Source organism: Eurosta solidaginis, chromosome X, assembly GCF_040869045.1.
Source record: "Eurosta solidaginis isolate ZX-2024a chromosome X, ASM4086904v1, whole genome shotgun sequence".
In the NCBI taxonomy this organism is placed as follows: domain Eukaryota; kingdom Metazoa; phylum Arthropoda; class Insecta; order Diptera; family Tephritidae; genus Eurosta; species Eurosta solidaginis.
The window spans coordinates 164100043-164116142 of record NC_090324.1 but is presented as its reverse complement, the minus strand read 5'-3'; the positions used below and the strand labels follow the sequence as shown (position 1 = coordinate 164116142).

The window sequence follows — 16100 nt, the reverse complement described above, 5'->3', positions numbered from 1 at the left end:
TTTAACTTGTTGTTTTCAGTTTTTCTTTAAATTTTAACATTTAGATCAGAATAGCTTAAAGGAAACTTAATCTCCACATATTTTTTTTTTCATTCTACTTAAATTATTTTCTAAAATCTCCTAGTATAAAAAAAATCCTAAGCAAAAATATAGTATTAATATAATAATTATATAGTTTTTAATCAAGATTATTTCAGTGTGTGTTGTTCGTTTGTTGTACAAATTCGTTGCAAATTAATTTTCAGATCAAGAACACTCAAAGGTGTTGGGGAATCGTCTTGTTGGTCAATCGCGAGCCACAATATCCATTGGTGGGAATTGACGTTCATTATAAAGTAGCGAAAGCACGATCCTGCGCAAACACATCGCCAACCTGTGTTGGCAAAAGATATGCTAAACTGTAGAGGAAGAAACATTTTATAAAATTTAATAAAATAAAAAATTCAAAAATGATAGTTGTGCTAAAAAGAGTAAAGTATTGTATGTTAAAGTATAGCAAAGTCTCAGCGGGCTTGTCCTGGTGAAAATTGAGTTTGAATAGGTCTTATTCTTCATTCTCAGAAACATGTGCGAAGGTACCTCGTGAGATATTAAAAATCCTCAACGCTTTTTTTGCAATAACTTCAAAAAAAACTCATATTCAAACCGGTGTCCTATCCCTACCTCTGTTTAACTTCTACATATCAATAGCTATCTTCACCACCAGAAGGAGTCACTATTGTTTCCTACGCCTATACTATTGTTTCCTACATCGATGAGCTTTGTAATAAAATAAGGAGCTACCTCCCTGTTATCTCCGGTTTTGTAGCCTCGCGAAACCTGACATTGTCACCGACCAAATCATCGGTGACCTTATTTACAACATGGACGCGCCAATGACAATTGGGTTGGGGAAGATCTGAAGCTATAAAGCTTTGTCGCTTATCAACCCCTTGAGTCCCTCGTTTACTTTGGTGCACAAACATGTTTTGATTGTTTTGTGATAGGGCTGAGCTGCATTACACTGAACGAGTCCACGGCGACGTTACTGATCAGTTTAACGCCTTACAGGTAGTTGGCAAAAGAAACGGCGTATACGATGAGAAGGCACTCGAAGACGATGCCTCAAAACTAACAGCCAAAAGCAATAATTATCATTTCACTGACACAAATTTTATAGTTTTTTCTTCCGGAGTTGGACACAATCTTTTCATATTATTACTTAACAATTTAAAATTAGACATTTTTTCAATTTGTATTTTGACACTTACCAGCAACAACAGAATCATGTTTAATTGTACGCCGCACAATCATTATAGCATCATGTAACGAAGCTCAGTTTCTTCCAAAATTTGTTCGGCACCGCCACGTAAAATCAATGTGCATGTTCTAGCATTAAGGCAACCTTTAAATTATTATAAACTATGAAAATAAAATCAATGTCAAACCCACTATCAAACCTTGGAAAATGTTGAAACGTTCACCACGAACTTGACGTTCTTCAAAGTAATTACATTGACCCAAAACACTTGAATTAATATCATTAGCTGTAGTCATAACAGCACCACCACAAGCTTTCATTGTACGTTTCAAATCTTCTTCTGGTACTCGAACAGCACAGAACATTCCAATTCTATATTTAATAATGCGATTTTATATTTTTTTGTATGACCTTGGGCCCATCTAAGGAAAGTACAGGGTCCACAACCATTTTAGAAAATAAATCTTTTTGTTGATGAATAAGTTTGGGGGACATTGCTCTGGCAGCGCATTTTTCCAATAAAGCACGTTGTTGTTCCATGTCATATTTTGGTCATGCATAATTGTAATGCTTTACGTATAGCTTTAATGATCATATGTGGATGCACGCCTTCCTCAGCATATGGCTTAACTTGTTTTAAGATTTAACCTTCTTAAAGTACTACTGAAGTGGTGCCATCGCCGATCTGATAAGAGAAACATTTTTATTCTACACATTCTAATATAACAAAAAACTTACCCTAGCATCTTGAGATTTGGCGATGTCGACTAGATTTCTACGGCTGGATGCACAATATCCAATAGTTTCATAATGTTTGCACCATCATTTGAAATTGTGGCCTTACCACTGTAATCAACAATATGCTTTTCCATACTGCGTGGATCCAATGTAGTGCGTACAGCGTCCACAATTGATTGCGAGGCATTAATATTGGATATGAGTGGCTCATATTCACCCTCAACCGTGCGTGCCATTGGTGAGATGGTAAGTGTAAAGGACAAAGCTGTTGTTTTAATAAATCAGCTGTTTGCAGGTATGCAATACAAAGAGGACCTGCAAACGAGAAAGATCAATATAATTGCCAAACAATTCATTAATTTCGAATATCAATACCTAACGTAACGTGGCAAGGAGTTACCCTGATCTTGTACCACATATTTTGTGGTCACCAATGGTGGTAATATACCCTGTTGATTAGTAATAAAAGCACAACCAGCGCTATTTTTATTTTCAATGATAACGCTTATCGGATTTGGCATCTGATCGGGATATAAACGGCGTCGGGCTTGATCATACTGTTGTGGCTGTATACCAGTACCAGGTGCAGGTGGTTGCTAAAGAAAATAATACAAAAATAATCATCAGCAAAATTTGAAATATATTAGTTGTATTAGCATACCTTATAACCAGGACGTCCGGGTATTGGGGGTTGACCCGGCATGGGTGGCTGACTGGGCATTGGCGCCTGTCTAGGTTGTGTTGGTGGCATCATTTGGCCCATGTAGCTGTAGGTGTAGCTGACCAGTTTGAGGAGGACCAGTGTAGAAAAATAACAAAATTTATTAGATAGAAAATTATTTTCAAATATATGTTTGCGTATACTGCTTGTTTTGGTGATGTCATATGAGGCAAGCCTGGTATACTTGTGCTATTTATAGTCATCTGATTGGGACCACCAAGTACAGATTGCCCTGGCGGTGTCGTTGCTGCAGGCGTTGGCGAATACATGGAAGTTGACGCATTGGCTCGAGGCTTCGACGTTTTATATTTACCTGCAATAATTATACATATTCGACAATATTTAATGCTCCAAAATTAGCACAGGTCTGCAGCTAAATTCGCGAAAAAAGTTTTAGGTCAGGGAATGTACACGATATACACTCAAAGTTTAGCTAACGAATGCTAACCACAACAGCACAATAATTTGTAATTGTATCACAATCGCACAATGTAAATTAAATTATATCTCTTAACAAAAATATTCCACCGCCGATATAGAACGTTAAGTTAGAAATGTAGGACTCGCAGAAATTTGTTTTGACGTATTCGAGGGTACATACCATGTAAGAAAAGGCAAGCATATATGAATCGGACATTGCGGTTAGGGCATCTCATTTTTTCACACTAACAATTGTGGAACAATGTGGGATTTTTGTTGTTGGTCGCCATTTTCGGTCACTAAATTTTTGCTGGGTAGTTGTGAAGTGAAGTATAATTGTGAAGTACTGCCAAAGTAATCTAAATAAAGAAAATGAAAATGAAAACATAATTAGTCTAAATTGATATGACAATTTCAATATTAATCACAAATGTAACAAGTGGTCAATTTTTATAATTAAAACCCATATAATAAGACGAATGTCGATTGAGGACACTCGACTTTAGAAGGAAGAGCTAACTTGGAACATGTTAATACCACCCACGTCGTCTTCAGTAGGAACGCCTGTTACAGGCTAGCCAATCCTATACCCATAAACTACTTATATTTTTTACTTGCAGCTAAATAAATAGCTGACCCAAACTTCATAAAGTGCTATGCCCGAAACAGGATCACTTATAATTAGGCCGCACTAAACAAATTCCCAAATAGTACGCTTGTGTAATATGATGGTATACCTTAGTCCGATCACACACAATAAATTTTAAATGCAATGCATTTCTGCCAAGTAAATATGTTTTTGTAGGAAACAAACCACAGTTAAAATTCGTAAGTAGGCTGAAATACGTTTACTCATCATTCCGACATATTACAACCACATACATACATTGTGTGTTCCCTCATTGGCGACATGCTGAGCCAATGGTATTTTAGAATTTGGTCAATTGGGAAAACGCAGTATGAATAAACATATGTAGCAAATAAATGAATTCTTAATAAATAGAAAGTAACTGAATTTCCAGAAAATAAATTAGGTTACGTGCAGTTGCAGAGCAGGCAAAGAGTATATATTTGTTAAGAGGCGTCACTCGATACTTTTGTTGTTGCCAAAGCAAATTACTCGAGGTTTTCTCAAGGTAGTCGTTGGTTTTTTTTTTGTATTTATAAAAACGCCTTCTATACATTTTCGTGGGGTATTTGTGTCTATTTTATTGATTGTATTAAATTAATTAATTAATTCTCTTTCCAAAAATAGTAATTATGCAAAGTCACTTCACCGCATAAATATATAGGTTGCAGTTAAAGAAAACTAAACAAAACTTTCTTGAGAATCACATTCGTCATGACAGGGTTGCTTTGGCAACAACAAAAGTATCGATTGACGCCTCTTAACAAATATATACTCTTTGGAGCAGGGACAAATTTAGTATAAATATTTGAAACCTTGTAAAATAGTTAAGTTGTGAATTGACTTCAAATAAATTCTGCCCTAGTGAACAAACAATTAACCTATAACTATTTAATTTATATCCACAGTGAAACTTGGAGCGGTTTCGAGATGGTGGGCGGGTGTTTGGCTTTAGGCGATGTTGGAAGTTTGGTATTCATAAAAAGTTCCATGAATAAATTAGTAGATAACATATTAAATATTTATTGAGTGACCAAAAATTGAGTTTAGATCAATCATGGGTGTTTAGCAGGACAATGATGTCAATGAGCGGATACCCTATCACGCCCCAAGCGGTAAGATGAACCTCCGTAGTCACTACATCTCAACCCACCGAGCATCTAGGGAGAACCTAGCCAGACAAATTCTAATAATGACCACTACTAGTAAGATGCTCAAAGCCACTATTTTCTTAGTTCCATGCCACACAAAGCACACAAAATACTGGAACTTAACAACCTTTTGTTTTGTACACTTTCTTTTGACACCAAAGTATTTCCGATTTTCCTATCCTTTTTTGTTGTAAGAATTTGGTTTTTTCATTAAATAAGACAGTAACTAATTCATATGATTTAAAAAAAAAAAATTTTTTTCCCTTGTGTCGCCCAAAAAACCCTTAAGTTGAGGTAATATTGTTACTTTCCACGTGGATACACTTTCTATTCACACCGACTGTAGTTTGTATATTGTATAGATTATATCTATTATTATGTAAGCTTTTAAATATGTTTTAAGCTGGCTTGAGGTCTGTGGGTCACAAATTAAATCGCAAGTGTTATTTATTTTATTCCCATTACATTTCGGTTACCGATTAATTTATGATCCACGGACCTCAAGCCAACTTATCATTTCCCCTGAAGACGATTACTTTGTGTAATCGAAATATATTAGTAATAAAAAAAATAAAACTTGCGTTTCAATTTTTGATCCACGGACCTCAAGCGAGCTTAAAACATACTTAAAAAAGTAAAAAGGTCGCCAAATAATGACTTGTGTGTAAGCTTTTATAAAATAAATAAAAAAGTGTCTCAACATCGAAATTCATAAAAAACTTAATTATACTTAGTTGGTATATTAATATATATTTTATGAATTTTTGAGCAAGAGTATTAGGTGTTTTTATTGTTTAAACCATCGTATTCTGTATTTTATTTGGCTCTTTTCAAATTACCTAAGGTTGAAAATTATTTCTTTGCTTATATAAAAAACGCTCTAGATTCAATACATATTTGTATAAATAGTACGTTACTTTTAACATCATATTACCATCCTTACAGTTAAGTGTTAAAAGGATTATCATACCTGCACTCAAAAACTAATTCATTCGAAAATGTTTTTTTTTTTTTGACACTGAAGCCGTTATCTGTCTATTGTCACAAGTTTATAGAATCTATAGTTAATACAATTCTCAATACATAAAAGATAAACAATCAATTCATGATTAAATAAAGAAATCAAGGTCTTTAATGTAGCTTAATACTTGCTGCTATAAAAACAATTAAAAAATCATTTAAAAGCCATTTTTTTTGCTTCTGGTTGAATTTGAAATTTGAATTTGCCTTTCCTCTTTACCTAAAGTACGATGGAGTTTTTTTCTGAAAACGATGTCGCCCTGTTAATTCTTCTAAGTTCTGTCGTGAGGTTGTGCGTTCATTTCACAAAATATTGAATAAGAAAAGGGAAATTTTCACCTACAAATAGAGCCATTTTGCTTTTTTACAAGTTAAATGAAATCGTCACCTTTGAAGCTTGATGTAGCAATTAATTTATATCTGTAAATAATTGTTAAGTTCTGGACATACTTAGCGGTACTATACTATAATACAAAATGGTTTTGCATTCATTTGTATGGGGAAATTCACACCTAGCGGCAGCAGCACTACGTGACGCGGCAATGGGCAATACAGCTGATGAAATAGGCAAACAAGTATTGTGTAGTGTAGTTCAGCTAGTTGTGTCCTTAGCTCTAGAGTTTTTAAACTATTTACTGTTAATTTGCTTAGTTGTGTTGATCGGTGCCGTTAATACAATCAAGATTACTTCTGCTTGAACGGCTATCTTCTGTATCTTATTCGAAAGCTATTTGTAGGTCATTATTAGACAACGTCTGTTGAGGGCTGCTGTATTCAGCAGTTTCTTTGATGTTATCAGATGTTGCTGATTCGCTCCCAATATTACTCATTTTAAGATGATCAACCCATGAGTAGGCTGCATAATTGCTACTACATGGCAATATATCACTTTTGCTACTACTTCTGCCGCTAGTTACATCGCCCTTACTCAACGCCATACGTTGCATTTGTCGAATGACAGTTGCTGCATAGTAGGCTTGCTGTTGCGAATGAGAATAAATAGTAAGAAAAATAAAAAGTATAATTTGGGAATAATAAGTTTAATATAGAATATTTAATTTTTATGTACCTTCCAACGAGACTTCGCAAAGTTTTTCTTAAGTTGTTCTGCAACAGTACCATGAATATTTTTGTTGCGTGCAGCATTGCCAGAAATCCTTTGGAGAAAAAGTGGAATATTTAAAATTTTACAGATTTATTTAAGATAAGGTTGATTCATAGTACAATAATTAAAGGTGGAGGATTTAAGCAGTTCTTGCGCTATCGTCATCTTGATCGTCTTTAGAACTTAGGGAGTTTTCGCTTAAAAAACTACTTTTTCTTATAATTTTGCAACTCTTTAATTCTAATTTGTGTTGACTTGTATACTTTTGAAGTTTGTACGGTTTCCGTTGCTAACTCCATCCATCAAAATTTTGCAGTAGAACGGAAAAACTTAATTGAAAGAACACGATGAAATTTCAAAACTTATTGTTAACATATGGAGTTAGCAACTTTTCATAAATTGGTTGGAGTTGGCAGATCATAGTTTTAGTAATTCTTAGCGATTGTGAACATTAAACACACACTTTTCTTTTACAGCCATAGGCAGAAACCGTTTCCCATTCCACCTGTATCAAAAGGATGTTTTGATTAAAAAGTGGAGTTAGATGCTTTTACCTTGGCGTCTACGATATATAAGTATTTGTTTTTTTTTATACTCAGTTGAGCAGAGCTCACAGAGTATATTAAGTTTGATTGGATAACGGTTGGTTGTACATATATAAAGGAATCGAGATAGATATAGACTTCCATATATCAAAATAATCAGGATCGAAAAAAAATTTGATTGAGCCATGTCCGTCCGTCCGTCCGTCCGTCCGTCCGTCCGTCCGTCCGTCCGTCCGTCCGTCCGTCCGTTAACACGATAACTTGAGTAAATTTTGAGCTATCTTGATGAAATTTGGTATGTAGATTCCTGGGCACTCATCTCAGATCGCTATTTAAAATGAACGATATCGGACTATAACCACGCCCACTTTTTCGATATCGAAAATTTCGAAAAACCGAAAAAATGCGATAATTCATTGCCAAAGGCAATTAAGGCGATGAAACTTGGCAGATGGGTTGACGTTATGACGCAGAATAGAAAATTAGTAAGATTTTGGACAATGGGCGTGGCACCGCCCACTTTTACAAGAAGGTAATTTAAAAGTTTTGCAAGCTGTAATTTGGCAGTCGTTGAAGATATCATGATGAAATTTGGCAGGAACGCTGCTACTATTACTATATATGTGCTAAATAAAAATTAGCAAAATTGGATGAAGAACACGCCCACTTTTTAAAAAAAAAATTTTTTAATTCAAATTTTAACAAAAAATTTAATATCTTTACTGTATATAAGTAAATTAAGTCAAAATTCAACTCCTGTAATGATATGATGCAACAAAATACAAAAATAAAAGAAAATTTCAAAATGGGCGTGGCTCCGCCCATTTTCATTTAGTTTGTCTAGAATACTTTTAATGCCATAAGTCGAACAAAAATTTACCAATCCTTCTCAAATTTGGTAGGTACATAGATTCTATGACGGTAACTGTTCTCTGTGAAAATGGCCGAAATCGGTGGAAGCCACGCCCAGTTTTTATGCACAGTCCACCGTCTGTCCTTCCGCTCGGCTGTTAACACAATAACTTGAGCAAAAACCGATATATCTTTACTAAACTTAGCCCACCTACTTATCTGAACTCACTTTATCTCGGTATAAAAAATAGCCGAAATCCGACCATAACCACGCCCACTTTATCGATATCGAAAATTACGAAAAATGAAAAAAATGCCATAATTCTATACCAAATACGAAAAAAGGGATGAAACATGGTAACTGGATTGGTTTATTGACGCAAAATATAACTTTGGAAAAAATTTTGTAAAATGGGTGTGACACCTACCATATTAAGTAGAAGAAAATGAAAAAGTTCTACAAGGCAAAATCAACAGCCCTTGGAATCTTGGCAGGAATACTGTTAGTGGTATTGCATATATAAATAAATTAGCAGTACCCGACAGATGATTTTCTGGATCACCTGGTCCACATTTTGGTCGATATCGCGAGAACACCTTCACATATACATCTAAGGGCCACTCGCTTTTAAAACCCTCATTAATACCTTTAATTTGATACCCATATCGTACAAACACATTCTAGAGTCACCCCCGGCCCACCCTAATGGCGATATCTCGAAAAGGCGTCCACCTATAGACCTAATACCCACTCCCTCTTAAAATGCTCAGTAACACCTTTCGTTTGATACCCATATCGTACAAACATTCTAGAGTCACCTCTGGCCCACCCTAATGGCGATATCTCGAAAAGGCGTCCACCTATAGACCTAATGTTCACTCCCTCTTAAAATGCTCAGTAACACCTTTCGTTTGATACCCATATCGTACAAACATTCTAGAGTCACCCCTGGCCCACCCTATTGGCGATGTCTCGAAAAGGCCACCTATAGACCTAATGCCCACTCCCTCTTAAAATGCTCAGTAACACATTTCGTTTGATACCCATATCGTACAAACATTCTAGAGTCCCCCTGGCCCACCCTAATGGCGATATCTCGAAAAGGCGTCCACCTATAGACCTAATGCCCACTCCCTCTTAAAATGCTCAGTCACACCTTTCGTTTGATACCCATATCGTACAAACATTCTAGAGTCACCCTTGGTCCACCTTTATGGCGATATCTCGAAAAGGCGTCCACCTATAGACCTAATGCCCACTCCCTCTTAAAATGCTCAGTAACACCTTTCGTTTGATACCCATATCGTACAAACATTCTAGAGTCACCCTTGGTCCACCTTTATGGCGATATCTCGAAAAGGCGTCCACATATAGAACTAAGGATTACTCCCTTTTAAAATACTCATTACCACCTTTCATTTGATACCCATATCGTACAAACACATTCTAGAGTCACCCCTGGCCCACCCTAATGGCGATATCTCGAAAAGGCGTCCACCTATAGACCTAATGCCCACTCCCTCTTAAAATGCTCAGTAACACCTTTCGTTTGATACCCATATCGCACAAACATTATAGAGTCACCCCTGGCCCACACTAATGGCGATATCTCGAAAAGACGTCCACCTATAGACCTAATGCCCACTCCCTCTTAAAATGCTCAGTAACACCTTTCGTTTGATACCCATATCGTACAAACACATTCTAGAGTCACCCCTCGCCCACCCTAATGACGATATCTCGAAAAGGCGTCCACTTATAGACCTAATGCCCACTCCCTCTTAAAATGCTCAGTAACACCTTTCGTTTGATACCCATATCGTACAAACATTCTAGAGTCACCCTTGGTCCACCTTTATGGCGATATATCGAAAAGGCGTCCACCTATAGAACTAAAGATTACTCCCTTTTAAGATACTCATTACCATCTTTCATTTGATACCCATATCATACAAACACATTCTAGAGTCACCCCTGGCCCACCCTAATGGCGACATTTCGAAAAGGCGTCCACCTATAGACCTATTGCCCACTCCCTCTTAAAATGCTCAGTAACACTTTTCGTTTTATACCCATATCGTACAAACATTCTAGAGTCACCCCTGGCCCACCCTAATGGCAATATCTCGAAAAGGCGTCCACCTATAGACCTAATGCCCACTCCCTCTTAAAATGCTCAGTAACACCTTTCATTTGATTCCCATATCGTACAAACACATTCTAGAGACACCCCTGGTCCACCTTTATGGCGATATCTCGAAACGGCGGCCACCTATGGACTAAGGATCACTCCTTTTCAAAATACTCATTAACAGCTTTCCTTTGATACCCATATCGTACAAACATATTCTAGAGTCACCCCTGGTCCACCTTTATGGCGATTTCTCGAAAAGGCGTTCACCTATAGAACTAAAGCCCATTCCCTTTTAAAATACTCATTACCACCTTTCATTTGATACCCATATCCTACAAACACATTCTAGAGTCACCCCTGGTCCACCTTAATGGCGATATCTCGAAAGGGCGTCCACCGATAGATCTAAGGCCCACTCCCTCTTAAAATGCTCAGTAACACCTTTCATTTGATACCCATATCGTACAAACAAATTCTAGAGTCAGCCCTGGTCCACCTTTATGGCGATATTCCTAAATGGCGTCCATCCATAGAACTATGGCCTACTCTCTCTTAAAATACTCTTTAATACCTTCCATTTGATACACATGTCATACAACCACATTCCAAGGTTACCCTAGGTTCATTTTCCTACATGGTGATTTTCCTTATTTTGTCTCCATAGCTCTCAACTGAGTATGTAATGTTCGGTTACACCCGAACTTAGCCTTCCTTACTTGTTTTAATTTAATGCTGAGCAAATTGATGGTGGGAAAAAAAGATTGGACATTTTTTTATTATAATGCTGCTATAGGTTCTTCTGCTTTCATTTTGGCCTTGAATTTGTTTTTAGTAAAGTCAAGGAAAATAACGCCACTTGGCTTTATTTAACTTCACATAAAACCAAAACCAGCCGCAATCGGTATAAAGCCACTCCAATATTTTATTAAATATTTGCTTCACATATCATTCCGCGATATTTTGTTGGGGAGATATAAGGTCATAATGCAATTGGGTCAATGACCATAACCTTAATTGACGTGAGTATCACGTACTCGTGAAGTTTGATGTGTAAAATTTTAGGTGTGCATCTAGAAAACTAACGTTTTTTAATTAACTAGAGGTTGCTCTGTATTTGAAGTTAAACCACAACAGATGTAACTATAGCAGAAATGGACACAATATAGTATGCTTCCAAAGAAAACGAAGTACAGTAAAATCGTGAATTAGCTAACTCTCGTGGCAAATTTTGACACATTTGATGTATAGTGGAACGATTTTCCGACATCCGTTTTGATCTGTCGTTGTCGTTTATCTTGTATTTATAGTTCGTAGGTACACGAGCAGGTATTGTCAAAATGGATGTTTGTATATGCGCTGTGTCTTCTTTCAGAACCGAGGGTGGTTTTACTGATCTATTTGTGTCGCTCATTGAGGAGGCAGAACAAAATGAGTTAATCACATTTGCCCATGCACGTACTGCTCTTAAACAGGCGTCGGCAAATTGGAAATGCAGATGTGTTAGTTAGAGCGCGATATTCGCTTGATGCATCGATTTGCGGAGTTCATTCGCTTATTAGCAAGCAACAAGACGAAATCGTTTGTTATTATATTTTTAATGCTCACAATGGGAAACAAAAGGTTTATACAATTAAATACATTGTATTTGCGCAAAAGGGTTGGTCAACATTAAATATTTATCGCTTGTGCGCAATGAAAAAATTAACAAACGATCTTTGCTTGTTGCTTGCTAATAACATTCGTCAACATTGCGAGCGACGCACACAATCGATGTTGATGCGCCAAATGCTCATTGACTACAAAACCAAAGAGAATAAGAATACGTGTAAATTGAGTGTGCACAATTGTGCCACTAAATGCCGATGGCTGCTCTAAAAAAAGCTAACTCATATCTACTTATTTTTTATAACTTGTTCATTTGTCTTATCCAACTATTTGTTTGGCAACATAAACGAAGCAAGCATTTCGTGAGTTTCCATGCCGTTCCCGAATTACGGTGTGAGTTTTTGGCATAGTAAGGCTAAGTTAAGTTTGCACAAACATAGTGAACCAACAGCTTTTGAACTTGCGAATATTGTTGATATAGTTTTTGTGCTAAAAAATGGCGGCAAAGCCAAAGAATCATCGCCAACACTGGACCGCCTACATAAAGTATGGAATTTCCAAAAGTCTCAAAATTTCCATACCCAATTGAGCTAAAGTTGAAAATGCACAAAAAAATGTTGTTTGTTTTATTTGCCTTATATCCCCTATGCTACTGATTCGGGAATAAATATTGATATAGAGACTTTTATGTAGAATAAAATATATCTGTATACATATATAAAAATCAATTGCTTTTCGTTAGTCTCGCTAAAAGTCGTGGACGACTGGACCGATTTGGCAAATTTTTGTTTTGAATTTTTTTTGGAAGTTCAAGACAAAAACTGCAAATAGCTAATCAGAAAGCTTGCTGTGTATGTCTGACAATATAAATGGCCAGTATTTTTGGAAAATTTTATTTTGTTTATAGCTAATCGCTGTTACGTGACTCCTTTTAAGTAATGGTTAGCGCAGCGTGCCTAAAGCGTACTGATGATGAAGGATTAGCACCCTTCGAAATGGATCTATCTGCGCAGCTATAGCAGGTTGTCTGAAAAATTTTCTACTTACTAATAAAAAAACAAAATATGATTTTTCAATTATAGACAAATTAAAAAAAAAATTATCATTACAAAAAAATATTGTTCTGGCCTTGAGCTCGTTTCGAACCTGGAATCCTTTATCAATAGGCCAATAAAACAAAAACAATTGTTATATTTTTTTTTATTTTGTTTTATTTTCACTTTATTTTATGTTAGTTTATTTTATTTTATTTTTATTTATTTTATTTTATTTTATTTTTATTTTACTTAGTTTTATTAAACTTAATTTAATTTGTTTATTTTTTTACCTTTACTATTTTATTTTAATAAAATAAAGTTGTTGGTTAATATTTGTAGTTTCCTTGGATTTATTATTATTATAAATTTATTTTTAATTATAAGTTTCTTGTCTAGATACATATATATTGGCAGGTATGTGTGAACCGTTTTTAATGGTTTGTATTGGTTATGTATTTTTTTTTGAAGTTTTTCATTTCATTTCATCTCATTTATTATTAGAATTTAGATTAGTACAGTAAGATAATATATATTTTACAGTACAGCAAACAGTGTCATAGATATATATTTAACCAGATTGAATAAAATTTTGGTATAAAAAAGGGTACACAATATTACTGAAGTTAAACCTGAGTTAATGATGCTATATAAGGTACCGTAGTATCGATATAAATATATATACATATAGTAGACATATTATAGACAGTTAATTAAAACTATACTTAAGGTAGACGATTCAGAAAAAAATTTAGTAAATAAATGATCACTTTAAGATTAATGTGAAGAGAAATAATTGAATATATTGCGCTTTTAATTGCTTTGGTTTACATTGTTCCTTATTGCAGCTGGTATTGAGTTCCATACAGGAATGGTGTTGACGAAAAGCAGCCTTGTAGAGACCACAAAATTGAAGTTGGGTACAACTATATTATATGACCTGAGAGATCTGGCGCACGTGGGTTTATCATATAAGTACGGTGGGGATTTAGTAGAAATCAACCGAAACTAGAAAATTACATTTATAGTCTTCTGATAGTCGAATATTTCTCATCCTAAGAGTTGAAACCGCCACGCAGAAATACGATCGAACTTGCGTAACCCAAAAACGTAGCGAGTTACAAGATCGAAAGCAATTTCAATTTTGTGGGCAGAACACGAATCCCGTTTGTTGTGAACGAGCTCTGAGTAGGTTATTATTGGTAATATAAGCTGTACGGTAAGCTTTCTTTTAATTTTATGAGGTGTAAACGGTGCAGATTGCCACAGATTGCGCAATGTACCATGCACTTTATCAACAACAGAGTTGATATGGTCAACACAAGTTATGCTTGACTTAATTACGAAACCCAGATTCGTGATTTTAGCAACAGTTTGTAAAGCAATATTACTAATTCATATAGTAAGAGTTAGTACATCGACAACGTTTTTCTTAGAAATAGGTAATACAAAAAATGTACTAGCAGTACGGCAAAGACCATTACTATTGGCCCAGTACTGTACGCATGATAGGTCATTATTTACTTCGACACAAAGTGTGCTTAGGTTCGTGAAACTACCCTATAAATACATTTATATATCATCTGCATACGCATGCATGCTCATGTGCTTACACACTCAAAAAATGTCGTTTATAAAAGTACTAAATATAAAGGGCCCTTGGACACCCTTGGATACCTTGAATTAAGGGTTTAATACCCGACACTTTCCCTTCTGTGTTGACAAATTAAACCCTTCCAGTTAAGTAACTTTCCATTAACATCATGGCGCTTTTAGCAAATCCGAAGTAAAGCTGTAGCTTATAACAGAGCCACTCGTGGTCGACAGAGTCGAAAGCTTTTGAAAAGTCTTGTAAGCAGAGCAGGTTATTATCAAAGGGTATTCGGATATCATCGATTACTTTTAGTAATGCAGTTGCACAGCTGTGATTGGCTCTAAAACCCGACTAGTCCAGTGAAAGTAGATTATGCGACGAAATACGTGAGTCGATTTGATTTCCTAGCAGTCTTTCAAAGACCTTAGATAGTACTGGTAGGATGCTTATGGGTCGATTGTCAGTGACTGAGCTGGCAGACCCTTTTGTAGGAACAGGCTTTACTATGGCACACTTCTAAGGCTCGGGCAACGCAAGATGTCGTAATGCAGAATGTGTAAAAGCGTACTCAACACAAATGGTAAAATAATTTTTATAAATTTAATTGGAACACCACTACTTCACATTCAGCTACCTCAGAGAATTCGAATGGAGTTTTAGAGATACATTCAGAAGCATTTGGAACAAAATTACCAAAATCAGCACCAACCACTGAACAATGCACAAAAGCAACGTTAAGTGTGTCTGCATTTGAAGAACAATCTGGCCTTTAAGTTCCATATATTTGAAGAACCTTTAAATCATGCCAAATAGATTTAGGATGCAACGAGGAATTTAGACTTGTGGTAAAGAAATTACATTTATCGTTGCTTATAATCCTAGTAGCAGTATTTCTAGCGGTACTGTAGGCCTGCCAAGCTACATCGGTTTTAATACTCCTCCACGATTTGTTTGCCTTATTGCTTCCTTTAATTACAGAAATAATTTAGCCGTTACACCAGGGACAGGACCAATTTGTAGGATTGCTATAGCGAGTGGGGAAATGCTTGTTATAGACGTCTAGTTATTAAGAAACTGAAGTTTTTCATTAGCAGCAACGAGGCGCCAACATTCGCTAAAATAAACATGGGACAAATCGAAGTACATTGTTGTCAAGAGAACGAAAATCTCTAAAAACAAAAGAGCTATTTGCGTCACAGCGGTAAAATTAAAGACAAAGAAACAAAAGATAAGATCATAATCTGATAAAAATGATACCTGGTCAAATTTTAAAACAACAGCCAATAGACAAAAAAATAATCAAGTAGAATAG

At 35.7% G+C, this 16100-nt stretch overlaps 1 protein-coding gene and 1 long non-coding RNA gene across 2 annotated transcripts in view; both read right to left on the bottom strand.

The window, feature by feature from the left end:
* Positions 1-225: 225 nt before the first annotated feature.
* LOC137235488 (uncharacterized) lies at positions 226-2285 on the bottom strand. Its single transcript, XR_010947914.1, has 4 exons — positions 1979-2285; positions 1440-1925; positions 1251-1384; positions 226-398 (listed from the first exon to the last, which is right to left on the bottom strand). It is a non-coding gene; the product is annotated as an uncharacterized lncRNA (long non-coding RNA).
* A 3370-nt stretch (positions 2286-5655) lies between these two features.
* The window catches only part of CaMKI (Calcium/calmodulin-dependent protein kinase I), a 1042346-nt gene continuing 1031901 nt past the window's right edge, over positions 5656-16100 (bottom strand). Inside the window, exons 5-6 of the mRNA XM_067758373.1 lie at positions 6988-7075; positions 5656-6898 (exon numbers count right to left, since the gene is read on the bottom strand). Of these exons, the coding sequence (XP_067614474.1) occupies positions 6635-6898; positions 6988-7075 (352 nt within the window). The 3' untranslated portion in view covers positions 5656-6634. The remainder of the gene's footprint in view (positions 6899-6987; positions 7076-16100) is intronic.